Consider the following 27722-nt stretch of genomic DNA (forward strand, 5'->3'; position numbering starts at 1 on the left):
GGATGGGCCCAAGAGGCTATTCCTGATTTACCAAGGCTACTATGTCTGAAGCTGAGAATGGTACCTGTTTTTCTCCAGCCTGCATTCCCCTCAGGGTGCATTGTCGTTACCCGCTGCAGTGACTAATAAGCTTGATCTTTGAAGAAGTGAAATGTCAAGATAGTTTTCACCTTCCAGAAGTTACTATGAGGTGTTACTAAGAGCTGTGTGTTTCACATTCCAGCTTGTCATCCCTACACAAAGCCAGTTCTGTTTACTTAAACTGCTTAAATTAATTCTAATTGCAGGAATATTTCTGGGTCCAGCCACCACCGCACATCAACCCTCACCCACCCCTCCCCACCGCCATCCCGGCCACCACACCAGGTTCAGTTCCCAGGCTGAACTGCTTCAGCCTCATCAGCAGGAATCCTGTTAAGAGGATAATTTCAATACAATTATCCCACAGAATTTTAAGTTTTTACTTTAAAACTTCTACAGTTATGAGGAATCAATGATGCAACACAAGACGGGAAAGACCCTCAAGTACTTCTAAACCCTGACAAGATACCTGGGAACCCAAAGGAAGAACACAGCAGGTGTCCGCTCGGCCCCGCCCCTCACTCACCCAGGCGCAGGCGCGTGCCCTCCGCCCCGCCCCTCCCTGTTCTGATACCAAAGGCTGAGGAGTTTCTGGTCTCTGCTTAGATGCAAGCCATTCTGCAGCAAATTCCCGAAGCCCAGACTTGGTCGGTGCGGCCGACAATTGGGAACATGAGGTACTTGTTTGTTTTTGTATTTGTTGTTGAGCTGCACCTGTGGGGTCCCCTCTCCTCCCTATCCGTGGTCTCCAGTCACTTCGCACCTCCGTATCCCCGACCCCTTCCTCCAGCCGAAATAAATTCAGTCGTTGCTGTGAGAGGCCCAGGGTCTGATTTCCTCTTGACGTAAGATCCTGAGGTAACACATACAGTGCACGAAATACGTAGGAATTTATAAGGAAAAGGTCATTTTAACTTTGACATGGCACTTGATAATTTTCTAAGTATCAACTCACGTGTTCAGGAACTAGTTCAGAATTTCAGCTTTGGGACTGGTGCTGGAGCTGGAGTTCGTTCTCAACTGTTAAGGAGGCGTATTACTGTCCTTTTCTGTTTTATATGACCATGGTAGTAAATTGACTACAAAGACTCTTCATTTTAGGAGGTTATTTTCAGTGATGCTGGTTAGTTGTATGAGCATTAGAATCAAAGAGAAATATAAAATGTGCTCAGTGCTCAATCAAATCTCTTTGAACTCCCCAAGGAATGTAGCCCGCCAGGCTCCTGTGTCCGTGGGATTTCCCAGGCAAGAATACTGGAGTGGGTCGTAGTTAAGTCGCTCAGTCCTCTGGGACTCTTGGCAACCCTATGGACTGCAGCAGGCAGGGTTCCCTGCCCTTCACCATCTCCAGGACTTGCTCAAACTCCTGTCCATTGAGTCCGTGGTGACATCCAACCATCTCATCCTCTTTTCCGCCTGTCTTTGATCTTTCCCAGCATCATGGTCTTTTCCAATGGAAAGAAACATTAGAGATGTAATGAGTGTGATGAGTGTGATAAATTCTTCAGTGTACTTTCAAGCCTGACTTGCCATCAAATGATGTACCGAGGTGAGAGCCCTTGAAAATACAATTGAGGTTGCAGTGCTTTCGGCAGTGGTTCATATCTTATGCTTCATGAGAATATTCACACTGGATTGAGCGCAGATGATATTGAATGTGGTCAGGCCGTTGAAAATCTACTCATTCTAAAAGAGTTCGTCACCAGTGCCAGGAATGTGAGGAACCTTTTCTCATTGGTGCCCCTTGCACCAGTAGTCAAGTTGTTTGTAGTGCACCAAAGAGTACTAATGTACTGAATTTTGAAAAGCTTTTAGGTTGTGCCTTAGGTTTACCAAATACTTCATGATTTAAATTGTAGGGGATATGGCAAAGCTTCATGTTATTGTTCCTTTATCACTAGATGGCAGAATATTTATCTTGAAGAGAAAGCACACAGATGTAAAGTGTTTGGCAAGGCTTCTACCCAAAGATCACAAGCTGGGGAACATACTGGAGCAACACCTCCCAAATACAATAAGTGTGGGAAAACCTTTACATTGAGTTCAGGTATTAGGACTTGAGCAATCTGATCATGAAAATGTTCAGTTTCTGACCGTGGTGTCTAGCCATGATGAAAGCTCGGTTTATGAGTCTTTACGATGGACTGGATACAGATCTCAGGTACCAAGTCATAGTGATGGGAGCTTCTGATCATGCTGAGGATCTTGACTCAGCTGTAAAGAAAAGAATGCCTACGAGATTTCATATCAAACAGCCTGCTCTGAAAAAAACCTAAGTGTGGGAGTTGGCTACAAAAGTGCATCTAAGAACATATTGCTAAGATAAATATATTTTGACATGTGTTTTTGAAAATAAGTGTAATCTGCCATTTTTAAATATTCTGAAAATGTTGATTTGATCCCATTTTTGATGGGGGTGTGGCATTCATCCATAAATCCCAAATCTGCGGAAGACTGTATTTTTCAGACTTTGTTACCCACATTTGAGACAACGTTGTTGTTCAGTTGCACAGTCATGTCTGACTCTTTGCAACCCCATGGACGGTAGCATGCCAGGCTTCCTTGTCCTTCACCTTCTCCCAAGCTTGCTCAACCTCATGTCCATTGAGTTGATGATGCCATTCAACCATCTCATCCTCTGTTGTCCCCTCCTTCTCCCACTTTCAATCTTTCCCAGCATCAGGGTCTCTTCTAATGAGTCAGCTCTTCACATCAGGTGATCAAAGTATTGGAGCTTCAGCTTCAACATCAACCCTTCCAGTGAATATTCAGGATTGATCTCCTTTAGGATTGACTGGTTTGATCTCCTTGCAGTCCAAGGGACTCTCCAGAGTCTTCTCCAACACCACAGTTCAAAAGCATCAGTTCTTTACCACTCAGCTTTCTTTATGGTCCAGCTCTCATATCCATACATGACTACTGGAAAAACCATCGCTTTACTATACAGACCTTTGGGCAAAGTAATGTCTCTCCTTTTAAATATACTGTCTAGATTTGTCATAGCTTTGGAAAATAAAGACCTAAAATATATTACAACTTGCAAATAGAAAGTGAAAATTTCTAATTATGTTCATACTGAACATATAATCAATTTGAAATTACATTACGGATATTATTTAGTATAGTGTAATTTCCTAAACAAGTTTTTGGGAAAGATACTTAACAGTCAGGCTTCCCTGGTGGCTCAGACAGTACAGAATTTGCCTGCAATGCAGAAGACCTGGGTTTGATCCCTGGGTTGTGAAGATCCCCTAGAGGAGGGCATGGCATCCCATTCAAGTATTCTTCCCTGGAGAGTCCCATGGATAGAGGAGCCTGGCTGGCCACGGTCCATGGGGTCACAAAGAATCCGACACACCTGAGAAACAAAGCACTTCCTCCAAAGTACAGGATAGAGCATTGTAAAGAATAATGCAGTTCTCATCAAAAAAAAAAAATTTTTTTTTCTTCTATTTTGCTTTCTCTTTTTAGGTTATCTATACAAAATTATGGATGCTAGGTAAACATTGTGATAATCGTTTCACAGTATACATATCAGTTAATTTTTCTCTGTAGCTTAAACTTACACAGTGATGTTTGTCATTGTAAGAGTTGCTTGTACAACTCCCTTTATGTCACTGTTTAAAGAGTTGGGTTTAGAAACGGAAATAATTAAAACACGTTGGATAAGAGAAACAATAACACAGTTTATAATCATTTAAAGTGTCTTGCTCTTTTTAAGGCTGTGGTTAGTGACCCAAATGATCACATCCCTCAAGTCCTCCATCTCAGACGCCCAGATACTGACCCTGAGATTGTTGAACACAGTACTATGCTGAGTTTGCTGTTTTGTAGGGTGTCAGTAGGGAACAGCCCATTTCCACCCAGGGAGAGTTTTGTATTTGTAATATAGAGACTAGTCCCATTCTTGTTTCTTAAAACTGCCCAAGTTCCCAGATCCCTGAATTGCTTCAGCCTCACTAGCAGTATCTGAGCACAACATGCTGTGACAAACAGCTTTTTATTGAGAATAAACCCTTTTAGTCTTAGGAGGAAGGATCTTGGCTTCTGATATAACTTGAAGCTTTTACCTAAGCAGTGTTACAGAGGCTAACTTACTCCTGTCAAGATAACAGGCCCCGCCCCCTCCGCGCCCCGCCCCTCCCACGAGCAGTGCGCACGCAGGTGCTCGCCCCGCCCCTCGTCGGAAGCCGCGGCTCTAATACCAAAAGCCCTTTCACACGGATCCGGAAGTTGGAGAGCCCAGGAGCCGAGGTCCCCGAGCGGCGCCTAAGGTTCCTTCTAGGGTAAGTTTGCAGACCCGCCCCCCTCCCCACGCCGGCTCACTCGTCCTGAGGGTGTGGGAATTCTCAGCGACCTGAAAACCCTGGCATCCGGTGCTTGGCCAGGAATAATCGCTGCCGCTGCCGTTGCGGCCCAGTTATCTTTTCGCTTGGTTTTAAGTGTTTCTGAGGCGGTTTCGGCCCGCGGTCCACGTAGACACCAACTCTGGCGACATTTTCCTGCTTAAAACCCTTTTTTACCTCTGGCCTCGCCAGGTAAAGCCCTCTCTCAGGAGTTGGAGTTGCGCCCTTCCCCGCCGCGTCGCCTTCTCGACCGTGGAGGCAGAGCCCCTCGCCCCTGCTCCCAGCGAGGCCGCGCCCTCTCCCCGGTCCTGGGAATCCGGAGAGCCCGCCCCGCTCCTGAGACCCCTTCCCTCGCAGCTCCTCTGTCCTCGTATCTCCTCGGCCGCTCCTTGTTCCCCACAGGGCCCCACTTTCCTGTCAGCCCATCCCTTCACCCCGCGTAGGTAGGTGACCTGGGTCCCCCTTTGACTGCTGTGCAAATGAGGAAGGATGGGCTGGATTGCCCTGGAACCTTCCAACAGAGCCTCTCTATTCATGATGAAAAAGATTGCTCAGATCCTGTTTCTAAGCTGACCTCTTAGAATGTTTCTTGTACCAGTGGATAGATATTTGCAATTCTGTATTTTTAAAATATTTTACTGCAATTTTATAATAAAGAATTACCTGCTTGGTATCAGTTTGACCCAATCTTGAATGAAAAGTTTCTTTTTCTCAGGTACATGACAGATGTTCCCGGTGTTAAATGGGATGGGCAATAAGGACAAACCTGGCCCAGTTGCCCTTCACCCTCCCGTTTCATTATTCAGTTATACCCGGTTCTCTTCACTCAGCTCAGACCTTCTCATACACGGCTTCTCTCTGGGCCTGAGGGAGCCCACTGGTAACATGGAGATGAGAGACTAGACCTGAAACTCGGAGCGTGAGCAGCACTGACCCCTGAAATGATTAGCCAACGTGGCTGTGGGTCTGTGTGTGGCAGTTCTGGTTTGGAGGGAGTGTCTGGTGGTAATAAGAATTTTAAGTAGATCCCAGTCCTCCCTGTATGAAAAACGAAAAGGAAAACTGTAGGATGGAGGCAGGATCACAGGCTCCGAATCAGATGACTTCTATGAATAAAGCTAAATCTGAAGGGAGATTTTATTCACGTCCTGACATTCAGAACTTGGCCGGCCTTCATTTGTTCCTGGGACTAAAGCTTGACTCCTCGCTGTGGCTCCACCGCCCTCTGTCAAGCTCAGGGCCCGGTCAGTGTCTCCAGCTTCATCCTAGGAGCTGACCCTTTGCTCATGGTTAAGCCTGTCGTGCTCTCATTTACCTTTTCTCTGTTTCCAAATACCAAAACCATTTCTGTCTGACATGGTAGTTTCTCACCTTCAAGTCACCCTGGCTCAGGCCCTTTGTCTCCATTCAAGTCTAGGCTCAGAGAGGTTCCCCATCCCCTCCTAAGAGTCTCTCTCATGTTCCCCAGGTTTATTGCCTCTGTATCAGTTGCCATCAGCAGAGATTCTTGCCCTTCTTCATGGGTTATTTTGAGTCCTTCCTGGTTCCCTTCTTTGTAGGGCTCATAGTGTTCCTCTTCTTCCCAGCGTGGCTGCAGTACCTGATACTGGAAATGTCTTTAGATGAGAGGACTATGGGTTGGGCTGAATAATCCTCAGGGAAGACCAAGAGAACAGGGCAGGTGATGAAGATGTTTCCCATGTTTTGGACATTGCAGCTGTAATTGATCTTTACCCCATGTGACTACTTGCTTCTTCAAAAGAAGAGCCAAGAAATATAGGAAGTCCTGAAAAGCCCTACAGAACCAGTGTCCTCAAGCAGTAGGCTAAGATATTCCCATGTTAATCTACTGTGTTTAGTCCGTGGCAGCCCCCAGATCTAAGCTCTGTCCATCCAGGGACCAGTCACCATCGTGGACAGCAGCTTTGCCATCTAGGAGTTCATGTGCTCAGTGTCAGCGATTGTGATTTCAGAGCTGAGTATGAGCAGAAATCCAAACCTAATGGGGCAGGAAGGAGACAGGGCAGGAAGGAGAAGCTGCGCCCTCCCCCCACTCACCAAGAGCTAGAATATCTTGCAAGTAGATGTGGATGGAGAGAATAGGAGATGGTGAGACCTGGAGACCCTTGAATTGAGATTTCCTCATCTCAAATCCCTTTGCACCTGGACTCCATAATGTCCCCAGGTGGTGGCAGACTTTCCCAGGAGGGTCAGTTTCTTGATTTTCATACTGAATGTGAGTGTCCTTTGGGTGGTAGCTGGTGTGCACTCCTCTTGTGATCCCCTTTGCCAAAGGCCTCTGTGCGCTTTAGTCTTGCTTAGTGCAGTCATGCAGGGAGGAGAGGGTGACAAGTGGGGAAAGCGGAGGGAGCCTGGTGGGGTGTGCAGGAGGCTTGTGTCAGTACTTGAGGGCCTCAAGGTGAGCCCAGTGAATGGAGTGTGCACCCATCCCAAGTGTAGTTACAGGGACAAGGGGTGTGTGGATCTGTTGGAAAAGAATGTCTCAGTTCAGGCTGGAGAACCTGGAAGTGGGTTTGTTGGAGAACCTGCATGGAATGATTTGAGGTTTTAAATGCTTTGCTCATATTCCCTGGGACAGCGATGCTGAGACTGACATTTGCCTGCACAGGTTTGATTGGACAACTCGTGACCACACATGAGCAGCAATGAAAGATGTGGAACTGGGCCCAGAGAAGTCTTTTCCACTGTTAGAACTGTGGCCTGGGCTGATCCCAGAGACACCTGTGCGTGCAGGAGGATGGGAACCTTGGGCGTGGGCTGGTTCTAGCAGGTGCCCCCATCATCCACTCCACTCCCTAGCTTTTGTTGGCTCTTTAGCAGGCAGGCACTGTAGAGTAACAGGGAACATCTCAGGTCATTGTTTTGTATCAACTTTAGTGTCATTGTGTACTTGGGGTTGCTGGTAAAGAAAGTTTCATGTGCATTTGGAAAGATGCCAGGAGAATCTGCAGTGTTTGTTGGAAGATGCCGAGGTCTCACTGGGCCCTGTGTATCATTGGAATCATCCCTCTTTTTTATAGTCTTTGAAGATTTCGATGTTTGACCTGGATCACTACTGTAAATGAAAATATGGTGTCTTGTGTTTGTGGATCCTTGGTTGCCCTCTTTTGTATTTTGTCTCATGCATGAGTTACCAGGGCTTGGAATGCTTTGTGTTTGTATAAGAGGGTTCGAGGCTCATTATGGGCTCTGTGGACACTCTGTTAGAGACTATGAAAGTTTGTAAGTTTGTTAGAGTCCCGCTGGGGAATTAGGAGTACTAAGGTTAAGGTCGCAGAATGCTTGTTATAAGGTGGTCCTGCTTGGTAGGGCTCTGTGGGCCCAACCTGAGCAGAGTCATAAAGTCCTGTGACGCAGGGGAAGATGGCTCCGAGAATCAGAGGACAGGGATGCCACACTGATCTGCAGCCCGGAGGCTCATCCTTTAGAAGATGCAGCTGCAACTTTCTTGCTGCTAGGCCAGTGCTAGGTTCTCTGTTATCCACTACTGTCCTTCCCAAGATAAGTAAACACCGAGGCACAGTACAGAAAACACAGAATCTTAACTGCACTGTTGGTGGTAATGTAAATGGTACTCCTGTGTTGGAAAACAAAATGTAAGTTCCTTAAGAAATTAACGTAGAAGAGGCCTACAGTCTGTCAAACCCATTTCTGCCAGATATTCAAGGGAAAAGCGATCAGTTTTTCAGGGATATGTCTGCAGTCTCATGAGTGTGACAATTTGCAGTAGCCAAGGCATAGACACAGGCCAGAGATCTCTTAACAAAAGAATAGGTAACAAAAGTGTGGTGTAGAAATATTTATTATATACTGTATGTTCATGAACTATTTTTTCTCTATATATAAATATAAAAATCAAGGGTCCTGTATTTATGCCAAAATGAATGAACCTGGAAAACATTATGCCAAGTTAAATAAGCCTGACAAAGGAGGACAGATACTGTATGTGGAAACTAGAATTGTCAAACTCATAGAGCCATCGAGTAATAAGGCTGTTACCAGGAGCTGGGTGGAGGGGGAAATGGGGCACTGTTAGTCAAAGAGTAGAGATTTTCAGTTGTAAACTAAGTAAGTTCTGGGGATCTGAGGTATTGCATGCTGCCTGTAGTGTTTCTATATAATTGAAATTTGCCCAGAGAGAAATAATACAGTGTACTCATAGGTGGAACTGTAACTTACTTGACTATAATAATTATTCACTGTATGAATCTCTCACATGATCACTTTGTACACAGTACATTTATAGCATTTTTGTTAGTTACACATAAGTAAGGCTAGGAAAGAAAAAGAGAGTCGGGGTGCTTTTCTCCTCTGAGTGGTGCTCAGTCCAGGCTTCACATTTCATTGATGAGGCATTTTGCATACCCATGTCTTGTACCCTCTGACCAGAGATTCCCCTTCTGGTAGTTAGTGTTGGTCCACAACTCGAGAATGTTTAAGATGCCCCAGTTCATTCCAGTCTGGATCCCTCACTGAGCATCAGGACTGTGAGTCCTCTTATTCCTGAAGGCTGAGATCTGGGCTGAGGAGGGGGTGCTCTGTTCTGAGTGGGGATGGATCAGGTCCTGCTGTGTGACCTGAAGGAGATTGCCTGGTCAGCGGAGGTGCCCCCTGCCGCTGTGTACATGAGGCCTCACCAGGAGGGGAGTGTGATCCGAGGGAAAGTGTGCAAATGTCCCATGTTGCTCTCTCTGCAGAAGCTGACTGTCCTGAGTCCCTCCTGAGACATTGGCCACAGGGGACTGTCTGTTCCTTATGGTGAGGGCTCCCCTGTGTGTGTGGTTGGGCTCAGGAAGGGGATGTGTTGACTCTAAGCATTAAACAGCATGTTTTCCCTTTCATGATAGACCTCTGAAGACTTGTGTTGCCTGAGGAAGCCCTGAAGTTGAGGAAGAGGAAAGAAAAGGAGTCAGGCATGGCTCTTTCTCAGGTAAGGTCATATTCAGCCTGTCCTTCCTGAAATGCCCTTCTCTGGACTCGCTAATCCTGTCAGACTCTGGAGTGTCCTGTCTGACTCCTGTACATGCACACTCACCGGGGGCCTTCCCACAGGGCCTGTCGTCTCCACTTAGATCCCATCTCCCCATGAGCCAGTGACCTGACCCTTGGAGGAGGCTCCCCTGGGCACCGTCCTGGGCAGGGCTTCTCACCCACGGGTTGGAGACGGGGTCTCAGTGCTGTTGGCAGCAGAGATTGCTTAGGGCCCCTCTGGATGTGCTGTCTGCTCTGTCAACGAGGGTAAGCAAACTGCCCATGGAAGTCAGGTATTAATATGCACAATAGCTGGTAAAATCTGGAAATCAGATCGAGACTGTCCTTTCCCTTTTGTGTATCTTGACATCCTTGTGAATATACCTTACATAGACACAAAGAATTATTTCTGAGTACTGTGTTCTCTTCATTTGGTTTATTTGTCTGTTTTTATACCAGTACCACATCACCTTGATTACCTTGTAATAGGTTTTGAAATAGAAAGACCTCCATCTTCCTTCTTCAAGAGTTTTGCTGTTTGCTCTTTGAATAGTTCTGTGACTTTCACCATGTTTTATTCTGCTTCTACATAGATTGCCATGGCAGTTTTGATAATCAGTTAATTGGTTGGTTGATCCTTTGTGTGGTCATTAAAGAATCTTTTTTTATATAGCATGTTTCTTTTGTAATCTTTATGTTTTTTTACCTATGAAACTTTGTCTTTTGGGAAACAAGACAAATTTACTTCTTTTTCAATTTGCTTATGTTGAACTGTAGTACAGAGTGTACATCCTTGCCATCTGGACCTCAGAGGAAAAGCTTTCATTCTTTCCCCATTGCTGTGCTCTTTTCATAATGGCATTTCTTATGTTGATGTTGCTATAATTTATTGTTTGTAGCTTGTTGAGTGTTCCATCTTGAAAGGTTGTCAAATTTTTGTCAAATTGTGTTTTCTGCATGGAGATGATCCTCTTTTTTTCCCCTTTATTCTGTTAATGTACTGTGTCATATTAATTGATTTTTTTTATGTGACTTCTCGCCTTATGTGAGTAAAATCCACTTGGTCATGGTGTCAAATCTTTTTATTTATTTATTTAAATTATTTTAAGTGAAGGATGATTGCTTTACAGAGGTTGTTGTTTTCTGCCAAATACCAGCATGAATCAGCCACAGGTATACATATGTCCCCTCCCTCCCATCTTCCTCCCTACCCCACCCCTGTAGGTTGTTAGAGAGCCCCTGTTGGAGCTCCTTGAGTCATTCAGCAAATGCCCTTTGGCTCTCTACTTTACATATGGTGATGTAAGTTTCCATATTACTCTCTCCATACATCTCACCCTCTCCTTCCTCTCCTCCCCCCTCCGTCTGTTGTCTCTGTCTGTTTCTCCAGATCTTTTTAATACGTGTTGAAGTTGGTTTGCAAGTATTTTAATTTTGCATGAGGATTCGTCAGGGGTATTGGTTTCTAGTTTTCCTTTCTTGTGTCTTTGGGAGATCAGCAAACTATTAGAATCATGCTTGCTCCATAGAATTAGCAGGATTAGTGGTAATTCTTTTGTAAATGTTTGGTGGAATTTGGTGCTGTATTTGTCTTAGATGTTTGTCACTACTTTTTAAATCTCTCTAGTTATAATGGGCTTCCCTCGTGACTCAAATCATAAAGAATCTGCCTGCAGTGCAGGAGACCCAGGTTCTATCCCTGGGTGGGAAGATTCCCTGGAGAAAGGAATGGTCCAGTATTATTGTCTGGAGCAATTCCGTGGACAGAGGAGCCTTGTGGGCTACAGTTCATGAGGTCACAAAGTGTCAGACACGACTCAGTGGCTAACACTTTCACTTTCAACACTTCTTGATTTTTTAATTTCTTAATAAGTAAAATAGTTTGTATGTTTCTGAGAATTTGCCAATATCTCCTATATTCTGTCATTTATAGGCAATATTGGTCATCGTACTTCCTTATCTTTAGAAACTTTCTTTGACCTCAGTTCTAATCACTCCTGTTTCATATCTGTTTTTAGTTGTTTGAATCTTTTTTTCTCTTTTCCTTAGTCTAGGTGGGAGTTTTCCTATCCAGTTTTTTCAAAACGTCACCTCTTAGTTTGTTGATTTTTACGTTTTTCTATTTTCTAGTTTATCTCTGGTTTAATCTTCGTTATTAACCTATTTCCTTCTGCTAAACCTCTGTTTAGTTTGTTTTCCATTTTCTGCTTCCTGGAGGTCTAAAAATAGATTTCAGATTCAAGATCTTTTCTCTTTTCTACTGTAAGCATTTAACAGTCAGACTTTCCTTTTAGTAGTCTTCTTTGTGTGTTATAAATTTTGTACTGTGTCTTTTCATTTTCATCCATCTATTTAAGATTTTCCATGTGATATTTTCTTAGACCCATTGGTAGTGTAAGAGGAAGTTGTCTAATGTCCACATTTAGGGAATTTTCTTTTTTACTTGTGTTTATTACATTGTTGTTAGGGAAGATACTTTTATAGTATCAGTCTCTTTAAATTGTTAATTTTGAGCTAACATGTGGTCTCTCATAGAGAATGTTTTATGTGTCCTTGAGATGCATGTGTTTTCATACTTTTGTTGGGCCATGTGATCTATACATGCCTATTCAACTGGAGCGTTGAAATCTTGTACTATTCCTGTGCCACTATTTCTGTCTTCCTTTCCTTTAATGTTTGCTTCATTTTTCTGAGATATCTAATGTTAGATGTATATATATTTTTACTTGTTAACAGCTTTTTGGTAAATTGACCATTTTATCATGATACAATATTTATTTCATTGCACTTGTTATTTCTTCAGTTTATTTTGTCTGATATAAGTCTCCCCTGCTCTCCTTAGGATGGACTGTGTCTTCCCATCCTTTCACCTTTCCATGTCCTTAGGTTAGTGAGTACTACCTGTTTCAAATCTCTAACAAACTCTGTGTCTCTTGCCCTGTGTTTTTCCTCCTGTTACTTCTTCTAGTGGCCCCTGCTCATGGGCATCATATCCTGGTGAAAGACAGGCACCCTGGACAGCTCCTTTCATGCCAGTGTAATTTCAGAAGGAATGTATTGAATGTTTCCTTCCCATCATGATGTTTCTTGAGATAGTCTTGCTTAATAACTGTATTTTTTTTCTATATTCTTTGTGCCATGATTTTTAATCTCCAAGAAGTTTTTTTACTTTACTGTTGTGATAATTTTTTTTATCATAATCTAATGACTCTTCTAATTTCAAAGCACTGTTTTATTAATGGGAAAAAAAGGAAAGAAAGTCTTTGGCTTCTATTAATACCTTGCTATGTAAATTTAAATGAATAAAATTGTATTTGTATTTTTGTATATGGTAATTTTATTATGAATTGAGTTCAAGTATTCGCTTTTCTTAAAATATTTTTACCAGTTTTCTTTTGGTAGCCTAGTATAGAATCCTGTTGAAAAACTAAACTGAGTACAAAGTATACATTTTTATCATCTGAAAGATGCTGAAATACATGTGAATAAAAGGATGATATAAAATTGTCCAAAATTCATCAAGAGACGAATCCTCTCGTTTCAGTAATTTTTTTATACATATGTATGCATGCATGTGCAAGTCTGTGGTTTAGATGGAAGACGTCATGATTTAAAAACTGCATATTACCTTTTTCTTCAGTTGAAATTATGTTATCAGTATCATCTGTGACCTTGAAATTTTCTAAACAATCCTGTTAGTGTTTTAAGTAGTAAGTTGCTAACAGTTGTGTTTCTGTATCCACGTCTATAATGACCTTTCATGCCATTCCACATTGTTCAGCTTGGACCTTTTTTTTTCACTTTAATACAATATTTATTTGCTTTCCTTCTGTCAAACCCTGAGCCCACCGCTGTCCCCAGGCTGCCTGGGTAGTAACAGGAAAGAGAATACACAGGGCAGACACAGGAGAAAGAACTGTGGGAGGTGGAAGCAGCTTCACGTAGTGAGGAAGGTGAGCTTGACCACCATCAGGCAAAAGAGCCCCATGGCCTTTGAGAGGGCCAAGCCCATGGCATAGGAGAGCTGCTGTTTCAGAGAAGGGTTCCTGGGTAACAGTGATGACGCTCCCGCACTCGGTCCCACCTCCAGCCCTGGAGCCAGCCTCCCCTGCTCTCGCAGCTCGCAACTCCAGGGCACTTGGCTTCTGTGTCAAAGTCCCTTGAAATGGCGCTGCTTTGGAAGCTGCGGCTAGGAATGAGTGAGATGGTCCGGGGACCCGGGGCCGCCCCGCTGCCGTGGCCCTCATCGGTCAGTGTCTCCGGTCCTTCACCACCGCGGACAGTGATCACTCAGCAGGCGGGAGGTTCTCCTGATCAGGGAGGGGGTGGAGACGAATTCGGCGCAGCCGTCCATTTTCAGGGGATGAAGGCCCGAGGCCTGAGAGCTGCTTCCCCTGCAGAGAAGACAGAGGGGCAGGGAGGAGGCTCACCTTGGACTTCTTTCAAGTTTTCTTTAGGAGCCCTCTGTCAAAGGACTTTTAATGTTCTCCATATTATTTAACTGTTAGATACTTATGCTTCAGCTGCTGAGCCCAAGCCTCTGAGTTCAGGTGCTCTGTGTAACATTTCTTACCTTCTTGATCTGAGTCGAGTTTTTCAAAGTGTCTATGACACAGTTTTTCTTCTGTAAGGTGGGAACAGATTGCTCTTTAATGAGCTATTATATTGATGACAGGTTCTTGCCTGTAACTTATTTGTTTAATGTTTAGAGTAATCATGCAGTAGTTTAGAGCAACAGAAACCCTTCAAACACTTTGGGTCTTTGCTGCTGTTCTCAACGTCATAATTGAAAATTTTGACCTTTCCATTAAAAGTACTGTGGACTTCATCATCTCTGAAGACACCACTCATGCTGTACCTCATCTGGATAATGAATTACACTCACTGGGTCAAATGTAATACCTGACACTTTTGTATAGCCAGTACAGTGTTGAGTTTTATTTTATATATAGTTCATGAATTTTGAACAATGTTGAAAAGTCCATATTAATTGGAGGATCTCAAAAGGTCTTATGAAAAAACATAAGAAATTAAAATTAGAGATCCATAATTTCTTCAGATACCCCTGCATGGATCTGTTAGGACACATACTTCAATCCAGTCAATTCTTAGCCCTTACTCCTTCTTAATATCCTTTCTCTTTTGCATGAAAATGAGAACTTTTCATGGCCCTTTTGGTGACATGTGGTTTCATTTCAGGAACGACTGACCTCTGAGGATGTGGCCATCAAATTCACTCAGGAGGAGTGGGAATTCCTGGACCCTGCTCAGAGGGCCTTGTACAGGGATGTGATGCTGGAGACCTACAGGAACCTGCTGTCTGTGGGTGAGGATGACTTGCTTCCAGAGCTGCCCTTGGGTATCTGCATTTTCCCTGTGTGCCCCTTGGGAGGCCCTGATGTCTTTCATCTGAGAGTTCTGGTGACTCGGGCATGACAAGCTTGACAAGGTTAAACTGACCCTCTTCAGATGCTGTGTCTGTCTCATGTCACATGTGAGGTTGTCCCAGCACCTAATTATGTACAAAGCTCACTGGCAAATGTTAAAAGAAAACACTAAAAAACCCAATTTCCTATTTTTTACCTTTGACCTTTGGCTCAGTGTTTAGAAAAATGCACAGCACTTTAGATTTCTTTTTTCTGATTACCCTGATTATCCATTTCTTTTTGTTTTGCTTGTTTGTTTACTTTTTTTGACTTCACCATTCTGCATGTGGGATCTTAGTTCCCTGACTGAGGATCAAACCTGCACCCCCTGCATTGGAAGTGCAGCATCTTAAGCACAGGATCACGAAGGGAGTCTCAGAATTTCTGTTTCTGATCTGAATATTATCTCCACATTGGAGCTCCAGAAAAGCTCTGGACAGTGGAGACTGATGTAAAAATAGCCAAAGATACAATGTATAAAGAAAAAGGAGTATCTCAAAAGGGCTGTTTCTTTGTGTTTAGGAGTGGGACATGCTGGTTGATTGGCTCCTCTGTGTTTGTTACTTAGGAACATGTAAGAAGAGTGGGTAGAGAGGTCGTCTTTTTGATGCTAGATCCTACGAGGGGAGCATATGTGAATCCCGCGGGCTCTTAGCTTGCCATCTGTAGGTCAGGCGCATGGTCCCATCTCAAGATCCTGTAATGTCTGACCTTCCTGTTGTGTTAGTTTTACTCTTGTGCTGCTCTAGCCAGTCTGGGAATGTCAGCGGTTCCCAAGGTTACATTCTCCTTACTTTGTATCATTTTACTTCTTAAATTTCTTTGAAATATATTCCTGAGACTCTGAAATTTTATCTGGTTTCCTTGCTGTGATAATCCACCTATGTTTAATTGGCCGCCTCTGGTGAGTCTCTGTGGAGTGGATTTACTAGGTAACAGAAAACTGTGATGGAGACACTATTCTTAATGTTATTTTCTTGCTCTGTTCAAAGTCACCACTTGAAGCTATCCAGTAGAGTGGTCAGTATATTCTAAGATGATGAGAGAGAAAGTGTCACGAGAGCCTGATGCATCTTTCCAGGTTATTTTCTGGCTCTGGAGACTCTGACCAGGGCACCATGACTCTGTTGTTCATGTGTATCAAGGACCATATATTTTAGCCTCTGTAAATGGTATGGGAATTTATCCCAGGACAACTTTGTCCCAGTTCACATTCTCATATCTATGAGCCTGTTGGCTGCACTGTTGTTCTGTGCATTGTAAGTATTTTTTTATTTTATCATTGAGTTCAAATTTCTTTGTTACTCTTAGTGTTTCTGTTTTGTATTTGCAATGCGTTGGATGGTTGATTGGGGAATGGTCCCTACAGTGCAACTGGTGATCAGTCCCTCTTAAAATTCTTTGTATATTCTTTGTACTCATTTACTATGAGATATATGATTTCCACATATTTTCTCTTTTACTGTTGATTGTCTTTTCAAACTCACTGCACTTTAATGCACAGCAGTTTATAATTTTGATATAGTTCAATTTATTAATATCTGGTTTTACTTTGTGGCCTGTGCTTTTGGTGTTATATCTGGTAAATCATGTGTGGGTCCAGTTTCCAGTAGCATTTCCTGCACATTTACTTCTAGGGGTTTTATACATTTGGGACTTCAGTTTAGGTCTTTGAACTATGTTGAGTTCACTTTTGTCTTTGGTGTAAGATAATGTTCTAAGTAAATTCTTTTGCTGGTGGGTATTCAGTTTTGTCGACACGTCTTGTTTCATAGACTGCTTCCCCCATTTAGTAGCTTTTACACCCTTGTGAAACATCGTTTGAACATCCCTGCAAGAGGTGTTTCTGTTTTTGTTTTTGTTTTAACCATTCTTTTTAGGTATGCTGCTGCTGCTGCTGCTAAATTGCATCAGTCGTGTCCGACTCTGCGACCCCACAGACGGCAGCCCAGCAGGCTCCTCTGTCCCTGGGATTCTCCAGGCAAGAACACTGCAGTGGGTTTCCATTTCCTTCTCTAATGCATGCATGCATGCTAAGTCGCTTCAGTTGTGTCTGACTCTGTGTGACCCCATAGACGGCAGCCCAGCAGACTTCTCTGTCCCTGGGATTCTCCAGGCAAGAACACTGGAGTGGGTTGCCTTTTCCTTCTCCAATACGTGCATGCATGCGTGCTAAGTCGCTTCAGCCGTGTCCGACTGTGTGACGCCAAAGACGGCAGCCCAGCAGGCTCCTCTGTCCCTGGGATTCTTCAAGCAAGAACACTGCAGTAGGTTGCCTTTTCCTTCTCCACTTTTTAGGTATAGTTAATTTACAGTGTTGTGTCTCAGGTACATGGCAATTTACAAGATACTTAATATAGTTCCCTGAGTTAATGTCATAGGTTCTTGTTGTTTATCTATTTTGTATATATATTAGTTTGTATATATTCAGATTCCTAATTTATCTCTCTCTTTCCTGCCCCCACCACCATCCTGCACTATCCCCTTTGGTAAGCATAAGTTTGTTTTTTATGCTGGTGAGTTTATTTTGTGAATAAGTTCATTTGTATCATTTATTTCAGTTCAAGATATAATATCCTATGATATTTGTCTTTCTCTGTCTGATTTCACTTAGAATACTCCCTCAGTCTATATTGCTGCAAAAGGCGTTAGTTCATTGTGTTTTATGCTGTGGAGGTGGCAACCCACTCCAGTGTTGCCTGGAGAATTTCATGGACAGGGGAGTCTGGTGGGCTGCAGGCCATGGGGTCTTAAAGAGTTGGACACGGCTGAGCTACTTTCACTTCACAATATTCCCTTGTATATATGTAACACATATTCTTTATCCCTTTGTCTGTCAGTGAACATTTAGGTTGCTGCCATGTTTTGCCTGGTATAAGCAGTGCTGCTAAAAGCATTGGGGTGCATGTATCATTTTGAGTTAGTTTTCATCCTTTCTGGATATATGCCCAGGATTGGAATTGCTGGTTCATGTGATAGCTCTACTTTTAGTTCTTTATGGAACCTCCATGCTATTCTCCAAACCAATTTATGTTCCTTCCAACAGTGTAGGAGGGTTCTCTTTTCTCCACACCCTTTCAAGCATTTATTGTTTGTAGACTTTTTGATCGTGGTCATTGTGACCACTGTGAGGTGATTTTGATTTGCATTTCTCTGATAAGTAGTGGCGTCGAACGTCATTTCAGGTGACTGTTGGCCATCTGTTTGTCTCCTTTGAAGAAATATCTGTTTAGATCTTCTGTCCAGTTTTTGATTGGGTTATTTGTTTGTTAGTTTGTTTGTTTTGATATTAAGCTGTATGAACTGTTTGTATATTTGAAAATAAATCCCTTATAGGTAGCATCATTTGCATATATAGTCTCCTAGTCCAAAAGTTGTATTTTTGTTCTTTTTTTGGTTTCCTTTGCTTTGCAAAAGGTTTTAAATTTCATTAGATCTCATTTGTTTGATTTTGCTTTTAATACCATGACTCTAAGAGATAAATCCAAAAAAACTGCTGACATTTATGTCAATGTTTTGCATTTGTTTTCCACTATGAATTTAATAGTATCTGTTCTTGCATTTAGATGTTTAATACATTGAGTTTATTTTTGTATGAGGTGTTAGAGAATGTTGTAATTTCATTGTTTTTCATGTAACTTTCCATTTATCCCAGCATCACTTATTAAAGAGACTTCTTCATTCAATATTCTTTCCTCCTTTGTTATAGAATAATTGACTATAAGTAAATTGGTTTATTTCTGGGTTTTTTATCCTGTTCCACTGATCTGTGTCCTGATTTGTGCCGTTATCATATTACTGTGATGACTGTAAGTTTGTGGTTTAGTCTGAGTCAGGGAACATCATTCCTCCAGCTCTGTTCTTCCTTCTCAAGATCATTTTAGATACCAGAGTGTTTTGTATTTTGGTGCAAATTAAATTTTTCTTTGTTTTATGTAATGTGTCATTGTTAATTTGATAAGGGTTGCATTGAATATGTAGATTGCCTTGGATAGTATGGTCATTTTGACAGTGTTACTTCTTTCAGTCCAAGAGCATGGAATACATTTCCGTATCTGTTTGTGTCATCTTTGGTATCAGTCATCAGCTTCTTACAGTTTTATGAGTACAGTTCTTTTGACTTTTTAGATAGGGTTGTTGCTTAGACTTTTATTGTCTTCTATGAGATGGTGAATGGGATTGTTTGACTAATTTCACTTTCTGATATATCATTATTAGTGTATAGAAATGCAGCAGTTTTCTATATATTTAGTGTCCTAGAAGTTTACTGTGTTCATTGATGAGGTCTAGCAGTCATCTGGTGGCATCTTCAGGATTTTCTGTGTGTAGCATCAGAGTGACAGTTTTACTTCTTTTTTATTTTTCTAAACTTCAATTCCTTTTATTTCTTTTTCTTTTCTGATTGTTGTGGCTAGGACTTCCAAAAATATGTTTAATACAGTGGAAATAGTGAACATTCTTGTCTTATTCATGGTGTTAAGGGGAGTGCTTTCAGTTTTTCCCTGTTGAGTATGATGTTAGCTGTGTGTTTGACATATACAGTCTTAGTTATGTTGAGATAGGGTTCATCTGTGCTGACTTTCTGAAGGGTTCTTATCATAAATGGCACTTGAATTTTGTCACAATCTTTTCTGCATCTGTTGATGATCATATGGTTTTTAGTCTTCAACTGTTAATGTGGTCTATCATTCTGAATAACTTGTGGATATCAAGAAATCTTGCATCCCTGCTATATATCCAACTTGATCATGGTTTATGATCCTTTTATGTATTAGAAACTGTTTGAATCTACTCTTTTGAACCCAGGGAAAGTCTAGGAGAATAAAGTCTTTTTCTACAAACGCAAAAGGCTCAGAAAGGCTTTTGTAACTGGGAAGGTCCTCCAGAGTCAGTTTCAATCCCTCCTTTTCTATGATACTCCTCGATCTTGAGATGAACATGTGTGGAAGAAGAAACGAAGTAAATGTCCAATTGAGAGGTTAATCATACTTGGCAGAGGAGCCCAGGTTTAGATAGCCTTTTCCTGGATGTTCCTTCTGATTTCTGCTAATAAGATTCTTACACAATGTCCTGGAATATTGTGTATGTTTTTCTTGAATATAAGCATTCCATTGTAACTCACAAATTTCACAGTTGGATACATTACATTGTAAATAGTATTATCCTGCTTTCTCCATGTATCACATCACTCTTAAAATCTCTCTTGTTTCTGTTCTGTACCCATAGACTTGCTGAACCAGTTCTTTTCTTTTAAGGTCACTCTATTAGTTTTGCGCTCTCAGTTATTTTCACAAAGAGATGCAATCCCAAGCTGATATCTGACATCAGCCTGTGTACCCTATGCTCCACGCAGGCCCTCTGTTAGTCCTGACCATTCCTTACATAGTACCTTGATACGGATGGAAACATGATTCTTACATACCACATCCCTCCACCTTCTACATGCTCTCACTGTAAAAATAATCTTTGGTCATTTATTGAACAAGTTTCTCAGGATATGACCTCAATCACTCTGTGCATCCATGATGACTCACAAACCATTTCGAGATGGGATGGTGAATAAGAGTTAAAGAGACTACTTCTGTCTTGTATCTTCCTTGGTATTTTCTTTCTAAGTTCCTTGTTGTTGTTGTTGTTGTTTTTAATATTTTCTAAGCTACTCCTTCGGTGGGTACCCATGTTTACAAATAAGTTTTCCCAGTCTGTATGTTCAGATTCATATCCTGGTTCTCTTACCACTTTGTGGGCCAATTAAGTGTGTTTCCTGCTCTGATTAGAGAAAAACATGTTAATTTACCTGAAGCCTTTTAAAGCAAATTAGTGCTGTCAGTTGCCTTACATTAATGCATGTTTTATGGTAAATACTCAGCATTTACTTTTGTTTAAAAAAGGTAATATCTGTATTCTGTCATGTTCTTTATGATATGACTTTATCTACATTATATCTTTTTAAAATTTTATTTTTTAATAGAAGGATAATTACTTTACAGAATTTTGTTTTCTGTCAAACCTCAACTACATTATATCTTGTATGCTTTTCACTTGCAACATTTTGCAGCAATATTGTGTTTGGCACTAGTCAATAAATACACAAAGCACTCGCTTTTTATTTATTACATTTTGGTTCCAAAAACCAGTTAATTAAGAACAGTGCATGGCTAGAGATTAGCCTTCCTTGGTGGCTCAGTGTTAAAGAATTCACCTGCTAATGCAGAAGATGCAGGTTTGATCCCCGAGTCAGGAAGATCCCATGGAGGAGGAAATGGCAACCCACTCCATTATTCTTGCCTGGGAAATGCCTTAAACAGAGGAGTCCGGTGGGTACAGTCCACAGGGTTGCAAAGACTCAAACACAACTGAGCGACTGAACAACAACAACATAGACAGGGATTGCTTTGGTTCTTGGCTGGTAGAAAACTGGTGAATGTTTTACATCTCAGTTTATGTGTCATTTACAGATGATGGTCCTTTAGTGTGTAATCTGCACTACAGCTGACACATACTACTGGTTAACATTGTAAAATGCCTTTGTTTTGAGTACGTCGTTCTATAGCACATTTAGAAAACTATCTTGTTTCCAAAAAATTGCTTTAGTCATATTCTTCATTTTCTCATTTGTTTTCAATTGTAAACAACCAATTATGAATAGTTAATTATTAATTGGGTAAGCTTGGTTTTGGATTATTTACTGTTACAATATATAATATATTGTTTAGAATTTATTTATGTACAGTAAGTATGCAGAATACAATGATAGTGTAATATTTTTCTTTTCAATTTGAGACAACTGTCGATTGATACGTTCCTAGAGGTCCTCATAGAAAAATAGTCTGTTTTTGAGAGTGGGCATAAGATTGTCCAATGTGAGTACGTTTGGCATATGGTTTTTAAAACGAGGTTACCTTAATGGTGAATTTATGTTTTCATGCTTTCTTAAGTTAAGAATTCTATTCCTTTAGTGTTTCTAAAGACTTCAGGTCATCATTGTTGTGTTTCATAACTTGGTGTAAGTATTACTTTTGGTGTAATAGATGTTGAACATGAAACATTTGGTTTTGAATCATTGTCAGCAGGATACCTATGGTTCTTTTTATCTTGTAGATATCTCTCCTACACACGTGATCAAGCATTTACAACCCAAACTGAACAGTGATAAACGAGAACCACTCCAAACATTGATGCTGGGAAGACCTGAAAGCTATGGAGTCAAACATTTTCATCTTTGGGAAACTCAGGAAAATATGTGTGACATTGAGTGTCAGGGGAGAGATGACAAAAGAAATCAGAAAGGAACACCTGCAAGCCTTGATGGAAAAGTGCCTGATGGAAGAGATTCACATGATAGAAAGGATGTAGGAATCACGCTCTTTGGAAACAGGCTTGGGTTTAACTTTCAGGATAAACTGCAGATACTTCAAACTGGTGGGATAACTTGTGAATATAATGAAGTTGAGAGGTCTGTCAGCAACAGTTTCTCATTTTCACCACTTCAAAGAAGTCCTCCTTGTGTCCAAACCAGTGTTTCTAATATATATGGGGGTGATTTTATGAATCCTTCAGTAATAACACAAGACCTCAGAGCACACAGGGAAAAACCTTACAAATGTGATGAGTGTGGGAAAGCCTGTCTTAAGGGCTCATGCCTCATTAAACATCAGGCCATCCGTATAAGAGAGAAATCACATAAATGTGAAGTATGTGACAAATTGTTTGATCAAAGTTCACAGCTTGCACGTCATTTGAAAATTCATTCTGAAGTGAAATGTTACAAATGTAATGAGTGTGGCAAAACCTTTAATGACAGCTCCACCCTTGCTAAACATCAGATAATCCACTCAGGAGCAAACTTACATAAGTGTGATGTATGTGATAAAGTCTTTGGTCAGAATTCATTCCTTGTAAGTCATCGGACTATCCCTGCAAGAAAGAGAAGGTGCCAATGTAATGAGTGTGGCAAAAGCTTTACTTACACCTCAAAGCTCAGGAGACATCAGAAAATTCATACAGGAGAGAAATTATTTAAATGTGATATATGTGACAAAGTCTTCAGCGAAAATGCATACCTTGCTATTCATCAGAGGGTTCATACTGGAGAGAAACCTTACAAATGTAATGAGTGTGGCAAGCGCTATAGTCACTCTTCACAGTTCAGAAGACATAAGAGATTTCATACTGGAGAGAGACCTTACAAATGTGATGAGTGTGGAAAGACCTTTCGTGTAAAGTCGGTCCTTTTAAGTCATCAGACCGTTCATACTGGAGAGAAACCTTACAATTGTGATGAGTGTGGCAAGGCCTTTCGTGTAAAGTCAGTCCTTTTAAATCATCAGACAGTTCATACTGGTGAGAAACCTTACAAATGTGATGAGTGTGGCAAGGCCTTTCGTGTAAAGTCAGGACTTTTAACTCATCAGACAGTTCATACTGGTGAGAAACCTTACAAATGTGATGAGTGTGGCAAGGCCTTTCGTATAAAGTCAGTCCTTTTAAGTCATCAGAGAGTTCATACTGGTGAGAAACCTTACAAATGTGATGAGTGTGTCAAGAGCTTTACTTCCAGCTCACACCTCAGGAGACATCAGAAAATTCATACAGGAAAGAAATCATTTAAATGTGATATATGTGACAAAGTCTTCAGCCGAAATGAAAACCTTGCTGGTCATCAGAGGGTTCATACAGGAGAGAAACCTTACAAATGTAATGAGTGTGGCAAGCACTTTAGTCAGCTTTCACAGATTAGAAGTCATAAGAGATTTCATACTGGAGAGAAACCTTACAAATGTGATGAGTGTGGCAAAGCCTTTCGTGTAAAATCAACCCTTTTAAGTCATCAGACAGTTCATACTGGTGAGAAACCTTACAAATGTGATGAGTGTGGAAAAGTCTTCGGTCAAAAACCACATCTTCGCCTTCATTGGAGAATTCATACTGGAGAGAGACCTTATGGATGTAATGAGTGTGGCAAGTTCTTCAGTCGAAATTCACACCTTACAAGTCATCGGAGAATACATATAGAGAAACCTTTCAAATGTTTCGAGTGTGGAAAATCCTTTACTCAGGTCTCAGCACTCTCTAAACATCAGAAAATCCATACATGAGAAAAACTTATGTGAATGTGGTATATGGTAGAAGTCTTCAAAATTCAAAGTTCAAACTTCACTTTTGGTCAGAGAATTCATACTACTGAAGAACCATACAAATATGATGAATGTGGCAACATCTTAGGCTTCATGGGAAAATTCATACTGGATAGAAGCCAGATATATATGTATTTATTAGTCAGGTGTTTAGAACATGAATTCATTCTAGAAAGATTCCTCACCAGTTTCACAGATGTGAAAAAAAAAACAAAACCCTGTCCTCACAGCTCACATTTTGCCAGTAGTATCAGAGTATTTATCCTGGAGAAAACACACAGCAGTGTAATGTGTGTGGCAAGGCTCTTCCCCAAAAGTTACAAGACAGGAACATAATGGAGCCATACTTCCCAGACTCAGTGGTTGTGGCAAATCCTTTACCTTTTTCACTTTATGTATTCTCTGATGACTTTAGTTCAGGTACACAGCGACTGTAATAAGTCCATATTTGAAGAGAAGCTATAGAGATCTTTTCGTGTAAAAGAAACCCGAATTTTAACTCTGCAAAGATGATTCTTTGGGACAGTAATCCACCATCTTTTTGGTCTCCTGACTTTCTGAGTAAAGTCAATATTCCCTACCCAACAAGTAATCTCTCAATTTTTTGGCCTGTTGCATGATGAGCTCTAAGAGCTTGGCTTTGGTAATACATTGATCAAACACATTTGCTACATGTGTTACATGATGGTCTCTGGGAAGGAATCAGTGAGATGAAGAGGCCAACTTCATTAGATACGATTGATTCAGATCCGTGTTTCCCGGAAAAACACACAGCCTGAATTATGAAATTCAGTAGTGTGTGTGAATTAGCAACAGGAGAGGGCAGAAAATAATGTAAAGCTAAAACATGACTCATCATGGTCAGTAGGATCTGGAAGCCTTTCCATACATAGTCCAGCCTGTTATAAAACATAATATTCTACCAACGAACCTTGAGAAGAGTAGGCAAGATGTTAAAAGGACTGAGATTTTCGTGGGAGGAGAGGGACAGTTACCAGGAACCAATGGTGTGCTAGGAACAATGCATAGGAAAAGGGCCATGTTCTCCATTCGATAGAAATAACTGTTGTATGTATGATTAAAGAAGAGTTACTCTTATTTATGAAAATTGAAGACAGAGCTGTTCCGGTCTTTGTAGACTTGGACCTGGGGACTGGAGTCGACGAGAATAAGGATGCAGGGGACCCAAGTCTCAAGTGAGACAAGGGTGCTTTATTTCCAGAAATGCATGGTTATGTATCTTCATACAAGGCAGCTTTAAGGCAGTAAAAAAATTGAGCAGAAACAAAGCCAAGCAAATAATAATCTTCAAAGAACCAGAATGCATTCCGTATCCTGAGTAAGAGGAGCATAACTGAATAGATTACCTTTGAGTAAAAAGTCACTGAAGGGAATCACTGAAAGGAATCCAAGCAGGTGCCCTTTCTCATGATCTCAGTCCTGAGAAGTGCGTGCAGCTCTGCTCGTTCCTGTTTTCCAGGAACTGATAAGGAATAGAGAGTCCTTGAGAAACAGCACACAGAAGAAGAAAATAACATATTGGATCCCTTAAAGTTGAACATCCCCTGACGGTTCACCCTGTTTTATTATTTCATGATTGGGGGTGACGGTTGATACTTTTTGTGGAAAAGGCCCTGACTAATTGAGTTTGTTTAGTTTGAGCAATTTTAGTTGAAAGGCATTGGTTTATTACAAGGGTAATCGCCAGGATAATTATCAGTGTTAATAGTTCCAGATGCAATACTATGTGTAATGCCTTGAAACCATCTTCGAGGGTCTAGCCCAGATAATTGAGCAGCGAGCTGTTCAGCTAAGGTTTCCAAATTGTTGGAAGACGGTAGACTCGTAGAGAAGGTTTCAAGGATTTCCTTTTGCAGCAATTGTACATGTAAGGAAGCATTGTCATCTATGTCTTACAAATGAAATTTGATTTGTTCCGAATTATAAGCACTATGGTAAAACCGCAGAGGAGTGATATAAAATTGAGTAGAATTCCAGTCAATTTAATAATGCTTGTTTTTGTGAATCTATTAATTGACCTCCAGCCCATTGGATGGCTGTTTTTAATTCCTGAATTTTATCTTGAACTTTTTCGTCTGTCTGAACCTGAGTGACCCATATAGTATGAGCATCTTTAATCCAATTTTGAATAAAGTTTTGTGTTTGATTTGAAGTTTGTAAAGCAATGTCTGTGACAGCAGCAGTGATGCAAATGGCTATCAATCCCAAAATGCCAAGAATCAACCGTCTCGTTGCAGTAATTTAGTGAGTAACTGGGAGGCAGTTCTTGCCATCGGACGCTCTTTCCAGGTCTATTGGCGATCTACTGGCAACCACAGACTACATCGAGATCAAAGACTCAAAAGGGATTTTTTAGAGAAATAGGGAAATTAAGACAAGTATACAATTTGCAGTCTATATAAGCCTCAGAACATAAAGTCTTATTAAATTTGAACTTTCCTATGGCTATAACAAAAGGAAGGGGAACACAAGCTTGTATAAAACATGAATGATTATAATGGAAGGAATAGTTACTATGATTATGACTGGTCCCTGTGAAATATCCAGTCCAAGTTCCAAGTTTTTCAGTGTTTGTAGCAAGTTTCCAGATGTCCCATTGTTCAGGCCCAATTTGTTTAGTGAGGCTGTTTTGTGGGCAAGGAGGTGCCTTTCCGCTGTAAAGCCAGCCAAGGAGTCCTTTGCCATGGAAGTGTTCCATTGAACTGTTGGTAATCTTCCATGTTACTTGAGTAACATAATCACACATAGTATTGTTAATATCATCTGAGCAGTTAGATAACCACATACCATAGGGTCCCCAATCAACAATGGTGTAACTGGCCACAAACATTAATTTCCATGATTTAGCTTGACATGTATCTCAATAAACGGGAGTATATTTGAAATCCTTAAAAGTAAATCCCTTCCAACTTTTGTCCTTTTCCTAGAGTTTTGGTAGTATTGACATGGTTCTCATAAGAGGATAGGGCAGTAAACATTCTAAACAATGTATAGAAGTTCTTTTTTCAAGGCAGGATGAAAGCCCTCATTTGTCGACTAACATTAATACATAATTCTGCTGGGCCCATTCATGAAGGAAGGACTTCATAGCCTAGAGAAATGTTAATTAAGCTTCCTTCTTCCTCAGTCTGAGAGCGCCCCTCCAAACTCCAAGGAGGAGGCGTATGTACTGAGTCATTAGTGGATACAACCGGTCTATATCTGTCTCTTCTACAACCTGCAATAAAGGGAGTTAGGTATATAAGCCCAGTAAGTGCGATTAATCAAGTCAGCCTGAGCGGGGGAAGCAAAAGCAAGCATAGCGACAAAAATATTTTCTGAATTCTGAGGCATTCCCTGTTGAGAAACCAGATATTCAGCTTGATTAATAAGGGTTTTTATCTGTCCCCAAGTGGGGGAGGTCATCAGTTCAATTACCTCGAGTGCAGCATTTGTTGGAAATTTATAAAATTGCCATGGCTTCTACTGGAAACTCCTTCTCCTGGTGATTTTGCTGTTTCTTCTCTATCTTGAATGCCGGTGGGTTCCCTGGGGCAGATCTTCCGAAGAGGGAGCCAGCTGATTTCTTTGGGTCCATCGGGAGAAATACAAGCATACCCCTTTCCGTGTAATATTAATTTTCCAGATTCCCATTGTTGAGTCAACCCGCCTTGATACCAGATGGGCACAGGAAGGAAGGTATCCTTCAATGCCTCAAAATCTTTTTCTGCTTTTATCAA

The 27722-nt window shown here is 41.2% G+C and overlaps 1 protein-coding gene and 1 pseudogene across 2 annotated transcripts; one reads left to right on the top strand and one right to left on the bottom strand.

The window, feature by feature from the left end:
* Nucleotides 1–4283: 4283 nt before the first annotated feature.
* LOC136161645 (zinc finger protein 665-like) lies at nucleotides 4284–26113 on the top strand. Of its 2 annotated transcripts, XM_065926650.1 has the most exons (4): nucleotides 4284–4367; nucleotides 9296–9378; nucleotides 14619–14745; nucleotides 21947–26113. In XM_065926650.1, the coding sequence occupies exons 2-4, from the start codon at nucleotides 9364–9366 to the stop codon at nucleotides 23941–23943; spliced, it is 2139 nt and encodes a 712-aa protein (XP_065782722.1). In that variant the 5' UTR covers nucleotides 4284–4367; nucleotides 9296–9363; the 3' UTR covers nucleotides 23944–26113. The 2 variants fall into 2 exon arrangements, with proteins under 2 accessions (XP_065782722.1, XP_065782723.1); XM_065926651.1 differs by lacking the exons at nucleotides 4284–4367; nucleotides 9296–9378 and adding an exon at nucleotides 16726–16840 and having other exon boundaries at nucleotides 14639–14745.
* Nucleotides 13357–13773, bottom strand: LOC136159396 (ATP synthase F(0) complex subunit C2, mitochondrial pseudogene; annotated as a pseudogene).
* Nucleotides 26114–27722: the final 1609 nt, after the last annotated feature.

Source organism: Muntiacus reevesi, chromosome 2, assembly GCF_963930625.1.
Source record: "Muntiacus reevesi chromosome 2, mMunRee1.1, whole genome shotgun sequence".
Lineage (NCBI taxonomy): Eukaryota > Metazoa > Chordata > Mammalia > Artiodactyla > Cervidae > Muntiacus > Muntiacus reevesi.

Excerpts from the sequence above, each read along its gene's own strand:
- LOC136161645 (XM_065926650.1), top strand. Across the intron at positions 14,746-21,946 it reads CAGGAACCTGCTGTCTGTGG|ATATCTCTCCTACACACGTG; the intron begins GTGAGGATGACT and ends TTTATCTTGTAG.